Source organism: Postia placenta (assembly GCF_002117355.1).
Source record: "Postia placenta MAD-698-R-SB12 unplaced genomic scaffold POSPLAscaffold_15, whole genome shotgun sequence".
Lineage (NCBI taxonomy): Eukaryota > Fungi > Basidiomycota > Agaricomycetes > Polyporales > Adustoporiaceae > Rhodonia > Rhodonia placenta.
In genome coordinates, this window is record NW_020169846.1 from 447388 (window position 1) to 465635 (window position 18248).

The window sequence follows — 18248 nt, forward strand, 5'->3', positions numbered from 1 at the left end:
CCGTCTCGGCACTACAGACAATCTGACTTGTGACCCGACATCCAATACTGGGACTCTTCAGCGGCCAACTGAGGCATTTGAGCAGCAAAGAGGAATATGAGCATGGCGTCGCAATCGAAGGACGTGCTGCTCGTCGGGTTTGGCGCAGTGGGCGCCATATGTGAGTCAGCCCTTCGACGAATTTGATGATAGTTCATCATTATTCAAATTCCCATGTTCATTCGTAGACTCTCTCATTCTCAAGAGAAGCGGCCAGGCCTGCGTGACGGCCGTAGCGAGGAGCAACTACGACGCCGTCAAATGTATGTCGTGTCTGTTGTATCATAAACGCTTATATTTATTGTAGCTGGTATCATTTCCCGAGGAAGCCAATGGTCTGCACATAAAGAGCAAGAAGTATGGCGAACACAAGGGTTGGAGACCTGACAGATGTGTGTCGTATCACTCATGCTGATTTTTCTTGTCACCTATACCATGCAAGATAGTTCACTGACAAGTTCACAGTGTTCCCCTCGGTCGACCGGGCCCTCGACCGGCCGTATTCATATGTGATCGTCACGGCTAAGGCTATTCCCGAGCTTGTGCGGACACCGACACTTCTCGCACCGCTTCTGTCCTCTCCATACGCCGACCAGCATCCGCAGCCGACCTACGTGTTGATGCAGAATGGTCTGAATGTAGAGGTCGATTTGTACGATGCACTCAAGAAGCTCAACCTTGGGCAGGAGCCAAGGATTATAAGTACAGCTGTCTGGATTGGCACTGGGATGGTGAACAGCACGACAGTAGAACATAACGATTTCGTGAGTGTTCATCCTTACAGGCTCTATCCTGACCAACATCGCCTACAGGACCGCGTGTCGATGGGGGTATACCGCCCTTCGTCTACTGTTACGAGCAACACTGCTGAGGAACAAGCTCTGCTGGAAGACTTTGACCGCATACTCGCCGCGGGCGGCAGCCAGACGACGATTGTGCCCGAGATTCAACGCGTCAAGTACACGAAGAACTTCTGGAACGCGTGCCTCGGCATCACCGCCGCACTCTCGCGCTATCCGCTCACTGCCATATTCCGCCCGCCACACATGGAGCCAGGTGCCTCACAGACCGCTGCCGCCCCCGCTGCGCCGCCCCCAGCGCACCCGCCATCAGCCGTGGCGACCGCATCCATCCCTTGCGCGTCCCCAGCCATTGGCGCGTACACAATCCCGCTTCTGCACGATGCAATGTCCGAAATCTACACGCTCGGCATGGCACTTTTCCCGCCGTCCGACAAGGGTCCAGGGCTTGACCCGGACATCGTGGTGAAGACACTTACCAACACTGCGAGCCTACACGCGCGTCCCGACGCTAATCACCGTGCGAGCACGCTCGTGGACGTGGAAAACGGGCGCCCGACGGAGGTGGAGGTCATTGTCGGGGAGCTTGTACGCATGGGTAGGGCGAAAGGCGTCTCGATGCCGGTGAGTAATGTACGGCTGGATGCACTCACATTCTGACAGTTGCTTGTAGCGCGTTGAGACGCTATATGCGTTGATGCTAATCATTCAGAATCAATTGTTGAAGGAGAATGAGAAGAAGGCGTCGTAATTTGAAGGGCGGAGGAAGACTAGTGTACGTTTGCGCCATACACAAAGAATCAAGTTATGTGGAGTGTATCGTCATTCGCAAATTCAACAAAAGGAGTGTCTGTATTCCAGACCCCTAGACCCCTGACAATAATATGACCATTTATCCTGCTGATACATCAATATTTCTGCTATGTCCTTGCTTGTCAACAACCAGGCTGACGTGGAAAAAGATGACGTGGATCATATCCGATGACAGCATTATAATAGGGGCACTGATGAAACACTGAAGGCTCCGCTGCAGAATGATGAAAGACAATAGGAATTTTCGGTGGCGAGCGTCAAACGGTCTGAGTTCCTCCCTTCCTTGTGAGTCCTTGTTATAGACTTTTGTTCTCACAACCTAATTGTGGAGATACGACATACCAGGTGCTGCGGATGTCCACTTTGCCCCAGTCAACGCAAATGGACGATAGCACTGTAGAGCAAACGGATGATCTAGGTCTCCCTCCCCTTCCAGTCAATCGTGTCTAAAACCTTCTATGCAAGTCTAATCGGCGCGAGCCCTAGCAAGGTGTTCGCAACACGTGCGATGACCCTTGCTCGACTCGCGTGCCGAGCAGTGGGAACATGAGGCTCACATGCCCCTTATTATGCTGCAGAGGGATTTAACCTGGTAGACTGGTTAGGGGCAGGAAAGTACACTCTCCCGCTCCCCTTTATTTCACTGCTAGGTACGTTCCTTTCGAGTTAGATCGACTAGCGACAGCGCGCGCTGACTTCATTATATCGCGCTACTCACAGTCCGCACCTTTCTTTCATTTCGTGTAGCCAACGCAAATGGACGCTAACACTGCCGCGCAAACGGAAGACCTGGGGCTCCCTCCCCTTCCACCGAAACCCAAGGAAAAATCATACTCAGAGCTCTCCGGCATAGAGCTATATTGGAGAGATCGCCAAAAATTCTTGGAAACTCGTGGCTACATGTTACGCCCCCGATTCTGTCCTGGATGGGTGCCTTCGTGGACGGGAACGGATAAGCATCCTGTATTGTGCGATGATTCCAGGGAACTCTTCGTGCGTCGGCTGTCACCAATTGGTAACGTCCGCTGATTATGGATATAACGAACAGTCGGAGGATTCCATTGACGCCAGGATCATGGCTACAGGGCAGCTAGTATACATCAAGAAGGTCGGGACTGGGGATGATGGATCGCGCCTCGCCACCATACTATGGGAACAGCCCCTCCGCAACGATCCAGCCAATCCTTGTGTTCCCATCTTGGACAGCTTCATCGACAACGAGGATTCCAGCATATCGTATATGGTGATGCCTTATCTACATTGCTTTGATGACCCAGATCAACCAGAAATTGTGGATGATTTAGTGGATCTAGCGGACCAAGTGTTACAAGTAAGTGTCACTATGCCTCCTTGGGTTGTTCATTGAAGTTCATCGACATCAGAGCATGGTCTTCTTACATGCACGCGGGATCGCGCATAGGTATGTGATATGACACGACGTGCAATGATGAATTGACCTTTGCAACAGGGGGTGCTCGCGCAAGCACATTATGATGAACGTGAACGCATGCTACCCGCGCGACCTATTCTTCCGCATTAGCTCGAACCAGAAGGCGGCACCAATCCCTTGGTTTCGAAGACGCGCGCAAATCAAGTACTACTTCGCATACTCTAGCATCGCCGTTCATATTCCTCTGGAGGTGGAACCCAAGCTCGCGATACCAGCCTTCGGCGGCGACATCCATGTGCCTGAGGGTCGTAACCAAGTCCCGTGTGATCCGTTCAAGACGGACATATTCATGGCAGGCAACCTGCTCCGTCGCGAGTTCCGTGATGTGAGTTCCTCTCATGCTATTGCACGAGTATGCATCCTTATATTCCAGCAGAGATACTCTAACGTGGAATTCCTCCTCCCGCTGATCAAGTCGATGACCCAAAAGAATCCTGCATTAAGACCGACTGCGGCCGAAGCTTTTGCACAGTGGCAGATCATTCGTTCTCGCATTCCATTCCTTCACAGGGCGTGGGGAATGCTTCGCCGTCACGACAATCCCATAATCAAGGCGATGAGTGAGATCTACGCGTTCGGTCTGGCGGTTGTTCACATCACTACAAAGGCTATTGATCGCGTAGCAGGTCTACAAGGCTGAGCACCGCCTAGCATTGTGTTGCTCTACGACAATCATGATTGAGATATTCTTGCCTTGCCAGTTCGAAACATTGGTATTTTTGACTACTTCGGATTGCGTCTGGAGATCCTTATGAGGCATAGGAGAAATACTCGAGCGTCGCACGTTCAGTAACTTCTGTAGATCTGGTGAGTAGCATCGTGTTTTCAGGTGTTTCCCTGCACGAACCTGTCGCAATAATGATGACGTAGGACGAGGTAAATAGACCTGGCAGCAGCATTGCGGGTAATAGTAATAGAGATACAGTGACGCGCACGATGATACGAGTTGTACCCTCGCGCGTTTGTACTCCATTACGAGCTATATTACGCATACGGGAATACGTATGATTTCAATCAGATAAGATGCAATTAACCATGTAAGCTTGTTCAAACCTCAGTCTCCAACACATTTCTGTGTTAGCGGCGTTGAGGGGCGCGAGGCGGACCGGGCGACGTGACTCGCTGCTCAGGTATGAGGAGCATGTGCGCAGATAATAGGTGCGCGTGTTAGACTGTCCAGCGTATCTGTAACCCTTGAGTAACGGTGGATGTTAATAGAGACATCAATTGGAAAATCATGTTATGGATTCTTAGGCTCTGGCTATACAAGTACAGTGAGCGTTGTAGATTTTATAATCAATCTCTGGGACGGACTCGTGCACTTTAGATGTCCAATCTTGGACGACAGCTTGATGAGGGCTAACTTGTTGGAAAGAGTCGGCATAAAGTCACGTGGGTTGTCGCGTACTCCTCGCACTGACGCGCGCGACGGTGGCTCTACGCTGCCACCTGCGACAATCGGGCACCTCCGCCATCACTGGATTCTAATAGATCATTGTCGCGCACTAGCCCTACTCGTCGCCGCCTGGATCGGTTAGGCAATGGGCAATGCTCAGTCTCTCATTCGCACCAGTGGTGCACTGGACTCGTTTGTGGCCGAATTAGGCGGTGACATCGTCTACGAGAGAAGGTAAGCGTCATTCTGTACGCAGGCCAGTTCAGCTCATCGCTAGCTTAGTCTTGGATCTGCTCGATTTCTTAAGACTGTCAAGTGCCGACATAAGAGCGGGTATCTCGTAGTCAAGATATTTGTAAAGCCCGATCCTGGGCTGAGCATGCGGAAGTACCACCGAAGGCTCAAAGGTGCGCACACTCGACTGCAATTTCACGGATTATACTGAGCGCGTGTAGTTGAGCGTGAGGCCTTGGTGGACATTGCAAATGTGTACAGTTATCAGACCTTCGTTGAAACGGACAAGGCTGGGTATATCGTGCGACAATGGATTGCGAGTAGTCTGTACGATCGAATCAGGTGCGCTCGCAATGTTTCTCTCTCACAAGGACCTGGAGTTAAGGATGTGCCAGTACCCGCCCATTCCTCAGTACGATAGACAAGAAATGGATCGCATTCCAGTTGCTCAATGCTCTACGTGATGCACGCAATCGGAAGGTCTCTCACGGAGACATCAAATCGGAGAACATCTTGGTCACCTCGTGGAACTGGGTGTACCTGTCTGACTTTGCCTCCTATAAGCCCACGTATTTACCCCTTGACGACCCCTCCGACTTCTCGTTTTTCTTCGACACGTCTGGCAGACGTACATGCTATATTGCTCCGGAGAGATTCTATACCGCTGCGGATAACCCAGACATCAGTGCAAAGAAGTCACGTTTAGCCATGGACGATGGCGAAGGCAGGCGAGACGGCAGAGTGACCGAGGCTATGGACTGTTTTAGCGCTGGCTGCGTGATTGCAGAGCTCTTTCTCGAGGGCGCTCCCCTTTTCACTCTCAGTCAGTTGTTTAAGTACCGTGAAGGAGAGTTCAGTGTCGACGCACAACTGAACGCCATTGACGATGAGGGTGTGCGGGTGAGCATTTGATTGCAGTGAGTCCATTAGTACTTCTGATAAGAGCATGGTACAGAATCTCATCAAGCAGATGATTGCCGTCGAACCGTCAGTCAGACCTACTTTTGACAACCTACTGCACACCTCGCGCGGCACCGTCCTGCCAGAGTCGTTCTATTCCTTTTTCCACAACTACGTCTCATCGATCAATGAGCTTTCCACCCCGTCACCTTTCGCAGCCCAGCCTGCCCCACCAGTCAATGTCGTCAATATTGTATCACCAACCACCCCTAGCTCAACCATAAAGGGGACCGCCACCGTGGCTTCCGCGACTGGAAATCTCAATGGCGATGTTTCCACTGAGCCGCTGCCAAGCGACTCGGACCACAGAATGAACAAGATATGGGCTGATTTCGAAAGTGTGGAACCGTACCTTCTTACTGAGACAGTGGAAGAGACGGTGATGGATATCAAGGTAGAGTACACCCCGACTGCGGAATCGTCGAAACCGTTTCAGGTAAATTTCGTGTGATTTTACGGCGTCAAGTGACCCATGGGACACGCAGGATGTCCTTCCGGTTGAGCTGTACATCCCAAATCGTGAAAGCAAGCTACGCACCGCCTGGTCTGCGGGACGCCGAGCTGCTGCCGAAGGTAATAAACCTTTTGAAACTGCAGTCTAACGCTCATTATGGATATCACAGACGGACCCGCCTTGATTGTCCTTGCACTTGTGTGCGCGAACATCCGCAACTGCAGCAGACCTAGTTCTAAAATCCGAGGCTTGGACGTATTCTTGGCTCTGTCACCTTACCTCACAGATGAGGCCAAGCTCGACCGCATGGTCCCGTACATTGTGGATCTCCTGCACGATGATGCTGCCATCGTTCGTGCTTCAGCCCTTCGAACTCTCATGCAAATCGTGCGCCGTTTCTTATTCACACGCCGTGTGGGTACTCATACATGCCTTAGCTGATGCTCGTCACGGTAATTACTCCATCAAACGCTGCCATATTCCCCGAATACATCATCCCAGCCGTCGGACACCTTGTTCGTGATCCAGAGGTCGCTGTCCGTTGTATGTATGCACAATGCATTGTGTCGTTGGCAGACACCGCTGTGCGGTACTTGGAGATGGGACAGGCGCTGAAGGCCCACGGTTCGTATAAGCTAGCACCGGACACTCAAGAGTATGACGAGGCGCACTTTGAAGTCGGTTGAGACTCGTCGTGTTTCACCCATGTCTGGCTGACCTTGAAATGAACAGGTCTCATATGATGCTAGCTTGCAAGAATTGCACAACAGCATACAGGAGCACTTGGGAACACTATTAGTCGACCCATCAAGTGTTGTCAAGCGGGCCGTTCTCCACAACATATCATCTCTCTGCATATTCCTTGGAAGACAGAATGCCAATGACGTTCTTCTGAGCCATATGATCACATACCTGAACGACCGCGATTGGCTCCTCCGGTATGCCTTTTATGACTGTATAGTTGATGTTGCAGCTTGCGCTGGGGGACGAAGCCTTGAGGAGTACATTCTTCCCCTTATGATTCAGTCGCTTTCCGGTAAGTGTTTTCAGGCAGGCAGTCCATCAGTGATTAATGCACGCTCGCACTGGTATTATAGACGTGGAAGGGACCGTGGTCGCTAAGGTTTTGGCTTCATTGACCAGCCTATGTGAACTCGGTTTGTTCCAGAAGATGCGAATATGGGAGCTTATGAGTGCTACCCTTGGTTTCCTGTATCATCCGGATATTTGGATAAGAGAAGGTAAAGTTTTAAATTGATAATATGTGCGCCCATGTAGACCTGTAGAATCTGTTAGGTGCTGCCGCTTTCATTGCCTCTGCTGCTAAGCACTTACCACCAAGCGACGTCTGGTGTATCCTGTATCCCTCGCTAAAACATTTCCTGCGTTCTGACGTCCGTGATGTCGACGAAAGGAGCCTCTTGTTGATGTTGAAGCATCCGGTGCGTTCATAATATATTCCATGAATTGCACACACAACGATTTCTAACATGAATGCACACCCGTAGCTATCAAGGCAGGTGTTCGATGCCGCGGTACAATGGGCCATGAAGTCCGACAAGTCATCCTTCTGGCGAAGCCATCGGAGCTCGAAGCCAGAATCTCCAAGGGATAGTCTTGCGACCGTACGGCAGTCGAGCTATCGTAGTAGATCAGAAGAGTTGGGCCAACTACTCACTTCCACTAGCCCGCTGCTGACAGTACATGTGTAGAGATGAGTCACAAATGACCAAGCTGCAGCAACTGGGTATGACGCCCACTGAAGAGTCGAAGCTAATGGCAATGCGTGACTATATATTAAAGCTGGCACGAAGTATCTCGAGGTAGATCTCATGTTGCATCCCGTTGGGCAAACGCTCATAGCGTCCTAGCTTTGCGAATCGGATTAGCGCCGAGATGGAGACAAATTCTCTGAAGTCGACGACCGCTATTGAGCTGCAGAAGCTCGGTGTAGTCCCACAGACCGTCTTCTTGAAGGCGTCACGTTCAATGTCGACTCGAAGGTCACATTCGGATCTATCCGTAAGATCTCCAGGCATAGGCACGCCCCGTTCGGGGAGAACCTTCAGCATTGATCACACTACCGGTGCTCCTTTCGAGGACTTGCGGCGGAGACTCGCTATTATCAACGGTTCAACAACATCTCTGACAGTGCAGGGTGCAAGGGAATTGCGCAGTCCTACAGCTCCTTTTCCAGACCCCGCAAACTTCCCTCCATCTAGCATTGTGGATGTGGTTGGCGCTGTCCCTCGACCTGGTAGCCCCACAGAATCGATCGTGTCTATCACCAACCCGTCTGCCTCACGGCCCATGCGCATTGGCAGCGTTGATGGGCAAAAGGCTGCACCTGCTATTGGGTCCTCCCGGACCAACGCGACTGGACTGCTCGACGCCCATAGTCACAGCCGTTCGGATTCACCAGAACCGTCTGGTCGGACATCACCTTACTCGCCTGCAGGTACCGTACGTGCGCAGCAACGATTCCGCCCACCATCGCTTGCACCGATTTCTACATATGGTGTGTTGTCTGCGTCTACTACAAAGGAAATGCCACTTAACCTTTCAACAGATGGCCAAGAACCTGGAATCGGCAGCGTGCTCGAACAGCTATACTATGACAACAGTCGTGAGCTGCAGAATGATTTCGGCCCTCGTGTACATGAAGGCCCTGTCAGACGGAGAAACGCAGCGAGACACAGCTTCATCACTCGAGACACAGGTTCCCGACGTCCCGAGACCACCCTCATCGCCCACCTCAACTCGCATGGTGATGCGGTCACCGGTCTAGCAGTATCCCCAGACCACATGTTCTTTGTGTCCGCGTCTGACGACAAGACGGTCAAGGTGTGGGATACTGCGCGCCTCGAGCGTAACGTCACGAGCAAACCGCGGCACACATACGGGCAACACCATGCGCGGGTGAAATGTGTGTGCATGCTGGAGGGTGTGCACTGTTTTGCGAGCGCGGCCGACGACGGCAGCCTGCATATTGTGCGAGTGCACGTACACGTCAGTCAGAGCGGCAGCTTGCCGAAGTACAGCAAGCTACAGGTAGTCCGCGAACACCGCGTCGAGCAGTCTGGCGAGTACATCACCAGTATGGCGCATCATATGACTGGTATGCTATTGCATCAAGCCCATATAGTCGGTGCTAACCAAATTGCAGACACCTCGTCGAACCTGGTGTACGCAACCACTCATAGCGTCATATCCATCATTGACTTGCGCACGATGCGTCAACTCCAAAGGATGGAGAATCCGCGCCACCATGGACCAATCACCTGCCTATGTCTCGACCGCAGGCGTGCGTGGGTCGCGTGCGGCACATCAACTGGCGTGCTCTCGTTGTGGGATATTCGCTTTGGCATCCTTATCAAGAGCTGGAAAGTAGGCGCTGCAGGCAAACACAGAACTGCACGGATCTACCAGTGCGTGGTCCATCCAGTGAAGGGCAAAGGCAAGTGGATCATCGTCGCCTTGGAGGCGAAGAAGCTTGATCAAGAGCAAGAGGCACAAAGGCTGCTAGAGGTCTGGGACATTGAGAAGTCTGTGCTGGTAGAGACATTCGTGACCCGGATCGCCGCGAATCCCGCTCAAGAGGTCGCGGAGTTAAGTGCTGCGAGTGTGGACGACGCAGAGACAAGTCCCGCCGCAGCCATCGCAGCTCTCGTTCGTTCTAGGCAGGAGGGCGGCAGTGCCTCTGACCCCACTCGGCGTGCGCACCCTGGCGCGCCAGGCGCTCCTGAGGGAGCCACTCCCCCTTGCCCGGACATCCGCGCGATTGTAGTCGGAACTGAATTCGGCGGCCACACAACGATGCGATCGACCATGGCTGACCAGCAGAATGATGGCACGAAGTCCGGCCGGCCGTCTGGACGGGGCTTCCTCTTAAGCGGGTCGGAGGATCGCCGTATACGGTTCTGGGACCTCGGTCGGGCAGAGCGCTCTAGCGTGCTGAGCGGCCTCGAGAACGAAAGCGAGAGACCGACGTACAGGTTGGTCGATCCACGAGTGCTGTCGAGCCTCTACTCACGTATATTGTTTTTCACAGCGCTGTTCAGCCCGCGGCAAGCTCTGCCATCGCACAAGTGGAAACATGGACTTCACCCCCAAACTCTGGTCTTAATAACAGACCACCACAACGATTGTCCCTCATCAATCATAATCAGCAGAACCTGTTGAAGGGCCATCAAGATACCATAACCGCGCTTGCATGCATTGACTCACCGTTCCGGGGCGGTATTGCGAGCGGCGATCGGGCTGGTGTCATCAAAGTTTGGAGGGTAGAAGGGCTCGACATGTCGTGATAGTTGGAAGTTATTTGTATCCTTGACATAGCTGATTGTCTATGCTAGTATTAAACCTGACTTTCCTGCGGTAATGTGCTTTACGGCACCTCGCTAGGTCTCTATTTTACCGCTTCAATCGTTACCACTCGTCACGAACACAGTCCGTATAACTTTGAGTGCGTTCGGAAATACTGCATCGGATTGTCTTTCGCAGAGGTCTGTATCACTGGCGAACTCGGGATGTACTGTCGCTACATATGCCACTACTGTGCGCCAAGTATAGGCGAAGTCTTAAATGACACAAAAGTAGTATCGCCATGATGGATTCGACAACAGTAGAAAATAAACCAGCTTGAGCTCTTGGCGAGTTACAGTCTTGAGATTTCCATCCCTCGGAGTGATCTTGCATGGAAGCTTAATGCAGAAACACTAGGGCTTGATACCGAGACAATTATCTACTCATCATCATCGTGATAAATCCACCCCGTTATGATTTTAAGGATCAATCGGTGATCCCATCTTATCTTTGTAGTCTGCTGCTGTTCGGGCGCTTGCACGCCTGGTGACTCGGTCGTCGAATTCCTTGCATGCTGAAAGTGCTGAATCGATTTCAGCATCTGCGCTCTTGTATATCAGTCCGTCCTCGCGTATCCTGCCCCATCCGACGCCACCGCTACATCTGCTCTTCGTCACCTACGATGGCCACGCCCGTCGCATCGTCCTCGCAACCAGCGCAACCGCCTGCGCTCCAGGGCCCACACGCCAATGAGGGCAAGAAACCGAAAGACAAGAAGGCCAAGGGTGCTGATGTATCAGGCTTTCCCCTGGAGGTGCACGATGTCTCTCTTGCGATTGACCTAGCACGCTGAACTTACCATGCAGCTGCAACCGCGTCCGGAGTTCTTCGAGCACCGCATTAAAATGTTTGATCAGCTCAGGGCCGAGTACGACGAGTGGGTCAAGGGTAAGTATTGCTCCTGTTACTTCACACGAGAGAAGGCTCATCGTGCGTAGCGCAACCGCGCCGAGACATCGAAGTCACGCTGCCTGATGGCTCAAAACGCAAGGCTATCACCTGGGAGACGAGTCCCATGGATATTGCGAAGGAGATTTCAAAAGGTCTCGCGGATCGCATTGTAATCGCAAAGGTCAGTTGGATGATGACCATCGCTTCGCGTCTGACTCTTTCCAGGTCAACGGCGCAGTCTGGGATCTCGAGCGGCCTTTGGAGGACTCCTGCTCTCTTGAACTGCTCGACTTTGAGCACCCCGAAGGTGAGTTGCAGTTGTGTATGAGGTGCACTCAAAGTTGCTGCACAAATTTAGAAGTTGCTGGAAACCCAGCAACTTCTCGCTGCTTCGAAGTGTCCAGATGTGGCTGGAGGGCACAGCAACGGTGGTACACGACTAGGCGTGACGCAGCCATAACCCGATTGCGTATCATCAGACCTCTTGAACTTGATGTATGCATAAGCGGACCTCGAGCGGGAATCAGCGGGTCCTGGAAAGGTAAAGCCTGGTAAATCGTGGCCGTGACAATATTTTGCCGGTCCAGCCAGGTCGGGTTCATGGTCCTGACCGCTGATTCCATACTCGATATTAACATCCGCTTGCACACAAACATCAAGAGGGAGTCTGACGATATGGAATCAGCTGCAACGTTCTCGATCGCCAGGAGCTGGCCTGACAATTATGTTGGCAAATTTTGCAAGTTCGACATGACATAAGGCCAGAAACTTGCGATGGGAGGTTGCCTCATTGTCGCTGTTCGAGGAGGCAAGGTGATCCCCTGGTCGCTTTTCTTGATTGCTTGTTTCTTGCATCTTCCAGCGAGATCAAAAAAAGAGCGGCAACTTTGAATGCATATATGGCTCTACTTTACGATATAACTGGGTTGTTCAGGCAAGCGCGTCTTCTGGCACTCCTCGGCGCACGTCCTCGGCGAGGCGGCCGAACGGCACTATGGCTGCCATCTTTGCATTGGGCCTCCGACAGAGGACGGCTTCTTTTATGAAATGGCCATTGATGAGCGGTATGTTTCTCCGTTTCTATATCGGTTCTATGTGTATTAAGAACGTAACGCGCTAGCGTCGTCACGAACTCGGATTATCCCGCGCTAGAGAAGCTCTCCGACCTCGCGGTCAAGGAGAAGCAGAGATTCGAGCGTCTTGTCGTCTCGAAGGAGAAGTTGTTGGAGATGTTCAAGGTAGATGTCGTCCTAGACGCGCACTGGCGGGGGCTCATGTGTGCACAGTATAGCAAGTACAAGACGCATCTCATCCAGACGAAGATCCCGGACGGCACATCGACCACGGTGTACCGCTGCGGGCCGATGATAGATCTGTGCGTCGGGCCCCACATTCCTCACACCGGGAAGATCAAGGCCTTCATGGTCACGAAGGTGCGTAATCTATTGCAAACAAAAACAGGTTGAAGCCCAACTCCTCGCTCGCAGAATTCGGCGTCGTACTTTCTGGGTGACCCGAACGGCGACTCGCTGCAGCGCATCTACGGCATCTCGTTTCCCGACAAGAAGCAGCTTTCGGAGTACAAAGAATTCCTCGCGGAGGCGGCGCGTCGCGACCACAGGAAGATCGGCAAGGTATGTATCATGAGCGTGAACTGCCTTCCGTTAGCTGATAAGATGTCGCCGGCAGGAACAAGAATTGTTCTTTTTCAACGACCTCAGCCCTGGGAGCTGCTTCTTCCTCCCGCACGGCACCCGTGTATACAACACGCTGGTCGAGCTGATGCGGGTACGTCGTACTTGCCACATTATCTTCCCAGTCTAATATTTCGTCGTAGTCCGAGTACTTCAAGCGCGGCTACCAAGAAGGTGCAGCTTGGATTTATTGTATCGGCTGTCTATCCTTGCTGACCGCCTGCCAGTCATTTCGCCGAATATGTACAACAGCAAATTGTGGGAGGCGTCCGGCCACTGGCAGAACTACAAGGACGACATGTTCACGCTGACGATCGAGAAGGAGCCGTGGGCGCTCAAGCCGATGAACTGCCCGGGGCACTGCCTGATCTTCGACTCGCGCGACCGCAGTTACAAAGAACTCCCCATCCGCATGGCCGAGTTCGGGATCATCCACCGTAACGAGGCGTCGGGTGCGCTCACGGGCCTGACGCGTGTGCGCCGGTTCGTTCAAGACGACACGCATGTGTTCTGCATGCCATCCCAGGTGTGTGCTTGCCGTTGTGTGTCCGCTCTCCGTGCTCTGAGCTGATGCATGCGCGGTGCGGGGTGGTAGATCGAGGAAGAGATCTACAATTTGTTTGATTTCATGCAGCACATCTATGGCCTCTTCGGATTCGACTTCCGTCTCGAGCTGTCGACGCGGCCTGACAACTACTTGGGCACGATCGAGACGTGGAACGAGGCTGAGAACGTGTGTCTCCCCATCCACACAGAGCGCGCGTGTGACTGACGTCAGGTCTCCCCGCACACAGCAACTGAAGAAAGCCCTGGACCAGCAATATCCAGGCCAGTGGGAGATCAATCCCGGCGACGGCGCCTTCTACGGCCCGAAGATCGACATCACGATCCGCGACGCGCTGCGCCGCTCGTTTCAATGCGCGACCATCCAGCTCGACTTCCAGCTTCCAGAGCGATTCAACCTCAAGTACCGCAGCGCTGACGACACCGCAAGCGCGGACAAGCCACCCTCAAGGCCCGTGATCATCCATCGTGCCATATTGGGCAGTCTAGAGCGGTTCATTGCCATTATCACGGAGCATTTTGCGGGCAAATGGTGCGTATCTGTGTGTGCGCATGTTGACAAGTCGCTAAGCCCTCAATCACAAGGCCATTCTGGTTATCTCCTCGCCAAGTCTTGGTCGTTCCTGTGGCTGTGCCATACGTCAGTACAAATGCCACCTTACCTCCTCAGACCCACGCTGACCGTCATCATTCCATTCACAGAAAGAATATGCTGCCGAAGTCGCACAGAAACTGTCTGACCTCGGGCTCTTCGCCGACGTTGACAACGGCGATAACACGTTACCCAAGAAGATCCGTAACGGCGAAATCGCGCAGTACAACTTCATTCTTGGTGCGTCTGCTTCCTGACGATGGATGCTCGCATTACTGAAACTCAATGTAATTACTACATGATAGTCGTTGGGCAGGAAGAGCTCGATGGCCGCTCTGTAAACGTCCGGAACCGCGACGACGTCGGTACAAAGGCCAAAGGCCAAATGATACCGCTAGAAGAGGTGGTCCAGAAACTCGTTGCATTGAAGAGCAGCAGAAGCTTGAAGAACCAATTTATATGATACTCTCGACCTACCGCATACTAAGTTCTGTCTGCATGTTTTTGTTGCTACTGCATGTATGTCGAGAAAGAGAATAAAGAAAGCCATAGTACAGAGCACATGTCAAACATCCACGAACCCGTAGCGATTTTATGTTTAGACGGTGATACCGCCCAAAAATTGTTTGCGCTATAGCAATGGTCAGATGAGCCATGTCCTACTTAGCAGAGGAATCGCTCACCAATTGCTGGATTTGATCACGTTCGGGCGGAGGCAAGGAATTGATCTGTGCCTCTGTCAGGCTGAGCACTTGCATAAGCATATCCTATGAGCATCCAACGTCAGTAATGCTGACACGCGTGAGCTGTTCGTTCAGCGAACCGACATACTCTCTGAGCGGGATCAAATGCGGGCTGTGGAGGCTGTGAAACAGCTTGTGGTACCGGCTGGGGCTGCGGAGGTGGTGGCGCACGGTAATATGGCGAGGGTTGCATCGACGGCGGCATGTGTGTAGCTGGAGGAGGGTGCTGATACATGGTAGCTTGCGGGGGTACCGGCGGCGTCGCGTGGTGGACGGGTGCGTGCGGGACACCGAGGGATGGGAAGGCTGGTTGAGGGTGCTGCAATGGCGCCTGTGAGTATGGCGTCGGAGCGGGCGCAGGGACGGTTGGCTGTAGCGGCGCCTGCCGCGGGATGGATGCGCTCGTGGCTGCGAGCATGCGCTGGAAGGAGGTCGATGAGGACGTGTGCGGTGCAGGAGGGATGGACGCGGCACTTACGTCCAGCACGCCGGAGTCGACAATTTTGTGCAGAAGAAGGGCCTGGAAGAGCGCGTACCCGAGCTGTGGGTGCGCAACAAGTAGAGCACGAGCTTGATCAGGGTGTGTGATCACGAAAGCCTGAAGAGGTCGCCAGGTCAGAAATCTGCTGCATAGCTCAACGCATCGTCACGCACCTTCATCTGCGCGAGGACCTCGAGGATCTGGGTCGGGTTTGACGTCGCGAGTACCTGACTGATTGTGTCCAACGCGGTCGCACCAAGAGGTATGGGGACGCCGGGGGGGAGCGTCTGCAGGAACCCGTTCGGATCCGCGTTCCGCACGGGGGTGTCGCGGGGGTCAAAGTGACGTTCACGTTCACGCTCCCTCTCGCGCCACTGCGCACGCGTCTCGCCTCCATCAATGATCTCTCCGCGCACGGTGGTCTTGCCCTCGAGGAAAGGGTCCGAATCTGCGAGGTCGATGCGGAGCGGACGACCACCGAGCTCCTGGCCGTTGAGGTTCCGTACAGCGGACAGTGCGGTCTCGTGGTCTTTATAGCACAGCGGTTATATGCCACGATTCAGACAACACACGCGGGATTGACGTCATTTCGTGGACAGAATGGGTTTGCAGACGCATTGCACAAATTGCACGCATCGCGTTTTAGTCGAGATAATTCATTGTGGGCAGTTGCAGCATACAAATGGCCGACATTCAAGGAGGTTCATAGTTGATGGATGGCGCGCCAGGATTTGCGGGCAGCGGCAGCGTTAAGTCGATGTGGACAAGCACAGAGTTGGATCGCACGGGGAACGTTGAGATTGCCACAGTTAAGGTCAGACAACGACAAGCTGCAATACTTGAAAGAGAAAATGCTGTACCCGAGAATTCACAGAAGCCATATCCTTTCGGTTTCCCCGTGTCCCTGTCAAACACAAGCCTGTGCGGATGGTGAGTACCGTCGGAATTGAGCACGAGCGAGTAAAACATAGACGGCACCTGAATCCAACAACTTGCCCGACCGTTTTGAACACGTCGATAAGCTGCTCCTATACGCCAAAGCATCTGTCAGAGACCTACATCGTGGTTAGAAGAAACCAAACGTACTTCGCCCATGTTATACGGGACATTGCCAACTTCACGTCACCGTGTCAGCAGCTACAGCCTAGGTGGTGGTTACTAATGAAACGCACCAAATACGACCTTACTCATGTCCACTCAAGCTGCAGATTCAATAGGGTTCTATTATTCTTCAAGACGCGTTTGGAATACGGATGATATGTTGGAAAGACTGCGAGGTTGTGCGAGGTGGCTGCATGCAAACTCCAAGCAAACCCCGAATCTCTCGGGTTGTTACACGGCATTCGCCGAGAAAACGCCGGCCTCTGCATAAATTGGATTACCGTTCGTTCCCACGGCCTACTTAGGGAACCTAGCTGTCCAGAGCAAATATATTCAAGGGTCTGCACTAGTTTGTACTACGCTGGGTATGCTATACAAAGAGTATAATACGTACGTCTCTCTCAGCCTTCCTGACAGGAGCCTTTCAATGCTCGATTTGTACAGGGCAAAAGTGAGAATGAGGCATACTATACTACACTGTGATGTCGCGGACTCGCGATGAGCTGCTCCTGGACATCGACGGCAAGACCTACAGCATTGATGGTGCCATCCAGGGATTAGGAGGTGTTGCCATTGGTACCATGTGGCCTCACAAAGTAAGACGTTATCTCGTGAGCTACACTGGCAGTAGCTAACATTCGATGATAGTACATATTTGAGAAGGCTTTTCGAGCTACGAATGGCGCATGTGCCGTACAAATCACATTAAAACGCACCGGCTATTAGATGCCGGAGACAGATCGCATTTTGGCAGCTCTCAGCCGCTCCTGCATACTGAACAATGAGTTAAAATAGTCAGAACATGTTTGCTCTGATTTATTCCACACGGTGTCTGCCTCTGCTCAATGGCATCAGAATGGTCGTTGCTGGTGTCTGTGGACGTACTTCTAAAACGATGGTGTTCTTCGACTCCTATCAATGATTATGCGGGATACAGCAGCAGTATAATGATAGGCGGCCATGTGAGTATGTGGGAGCTGACATTCGTCAGACAGTGCAGCCTGTGCCAGTTTAGCACAGGTCACTGTCTCAGGCTGGCATGCCGGGCCAAAATTTGGACCAAGTGGGAATGTTAAGCCGAGAGATCCGGTTGGTTTCCGAGTCTATCAGACTGTCACTATGGGTTCTGCGCTGATGCACTCAAGCTTTCATTCCTTTCGAAAGTCACGTACTAGCAGCTTTGTCCCTGCTGTATCCAACGGTTTTTTTTAAAACCAAAATAACATTCCTCGCTGCAGATGCGCTCAGTCGCTAGTATTCAACAAACCCGCATGGACGGCCACAATATTTGGTGTATTTCATATACTCCAATCAAATGTGTGTGGGTTTTCCAGTGAACGTTCCGCCGTCTAACCCTGATCCACAGGAGATGACAGTGAACATAAGACTGTCGCACCTGCAGTCATCCTGAGGATTTGTTCCCGCCACATGCATATCGGTCGCAGGTACTGGGCAATGATGTATTTCTTGTCTCACTCCCTATAAAGACCGCTCTGTATCAGAGGAGGTCGTTGGCGACTTCCAAGTCACTAGTCAAGAGATGGATGTTATTGATCACAGGATAGGTCAAGCCCTTGGTCCCACGCTGATAGGCACAACATTTGCTCTGATGTTAGCACTGTCTCTTTTGACTCCGCTCCAAGGCATGCTCACTCGTTTCACAGGTTCTAT

General features: G+C 52.5%; 5 protein-coding genes across 5 annotated transcripts; 4 read left to right on the top strand and 1 right to left on the bottom strand.

Moving 5' to 3' along the window:
- Positions 1-96: 96 nt before the first annotated feature.
- Positions 97-1590, top strand: POSPLADRAFT_1154127 (hypothetical protein; the record flags this gene model as incomplete). Its single annotated transcript, XM_024486812.1, has 6 exons — positions 97-160; positions 228-302; positions 369-431; positions 505-803; positions 852-1463; positions 1513-1590. The coding sequence occupies 6 exons, from the start codon at positions 97-99 to the stop codon at positions 1588-1590; spliced, it is 1191 nt and encodes a 396-aa protein (XP_024335008.1).
- Positions 1591-2474: 884 nt separating this feature from the next.
- On the top strand, positions 2475-3742 carry POSPLADRAFT_1104831 (hypothetical protein; the record flags this gene model as incomplete). The annotated part of the gene is made up of 4 exons (XM_024483267.1): positions 2475-2672; positions 2707-3009; positions 3137-3427; positions 3479-3742. Coding segments are annotated over 4 exons (1056 nt in total), but the record flags the coding sequence as incomplete, so codon positions are not given.
- A 901-nt stretch (positions 3743-4643) lies between these two features.
- Positions 4644-10453, top strand: POSPLADRAFT_1049459 (hypothetical protein; the record flags this gene model as incomplete). Its single annotated transcript, XM_024479749.1, has 19 exons — positions 4644-4732; positions 4781-4905; positions 4954-5074; positions 5128-5632; positions 5688-5930; positions 5976-6128; positions 6178-6265; positions 6316-6533; positions 6584-6823; positions 6879-7182; positions 7244-7245; positions 7315-7392; positions 7433-7588; positions 7655-7806; positions 7859-7969; positions 8018-8664; positions 8716-9264; positions 9313-10135; positions 10159-10453. 19 exons carry the CDS (start codon positions 4644-4646, stop codon positions 10451-10453), a joined length of 4899 nt encoding a protein of 1632 aa, XP_024335010.1.
- A 573-nt stretch (positions 10454-11026) lies between these two features.
- POSPLADRAFT_1185070 (hypothetical protein) lies at positions 11027-14809 on the top strand. The gene is made up of 16 exons (XM_024489125.1): positions 11027-11265; positions 11318-11399; positions 11450-11583; positions 11628-11709; positions 12337-12466; positions 12523-12640; positions 12689-12835; positions 12890-13036; positions 13092-13190; positions 13240-13270; positions 13324-13622; positions 13692-13829; positions 13891-14192; positions 14246-14300; positions 14363-14492; positions 14558-14809. The coding sequence occupies exons 1-16, from the start codon at positions 11134-11136 to the stop codon at positions 14713-14715; spliced, it is 2184 nt and encodes a 727-aa protein (XP_024335011.1). The 5' UTR covers positions 11027-11133; the 3' UTR covers positions 14716-14809.
- Positions 14775-16755, bottom strand: POSPLADRAFT_1041375 (hypothetical protein). Its single transcript, XM_024477897.1, has 9 exons — positions 16649-16755; positions 16563-16591; positions 16455-16504; positions 16337-16395; positions 15650-16005; positions 15474-15593; positions 15084-15416; positions 14936-15019; positions 14775-14883 (listed from the first exon to the last, which is right to left on the bottom strand). The coding sequence occupies exons 2-9, from the start codon at positions 16569-16571 to the stop codon at positions 14851-14853; spliced, it is 1044 nt and encodes a 347-aa protein (XP_024335012.1). The 5' UTR covers positions 16572-16591; positions 16649-16755; the 3' UTR covers positions 14775-14850.
- Positions 16756-18248: the final 1493 nt, after the last annotated feature.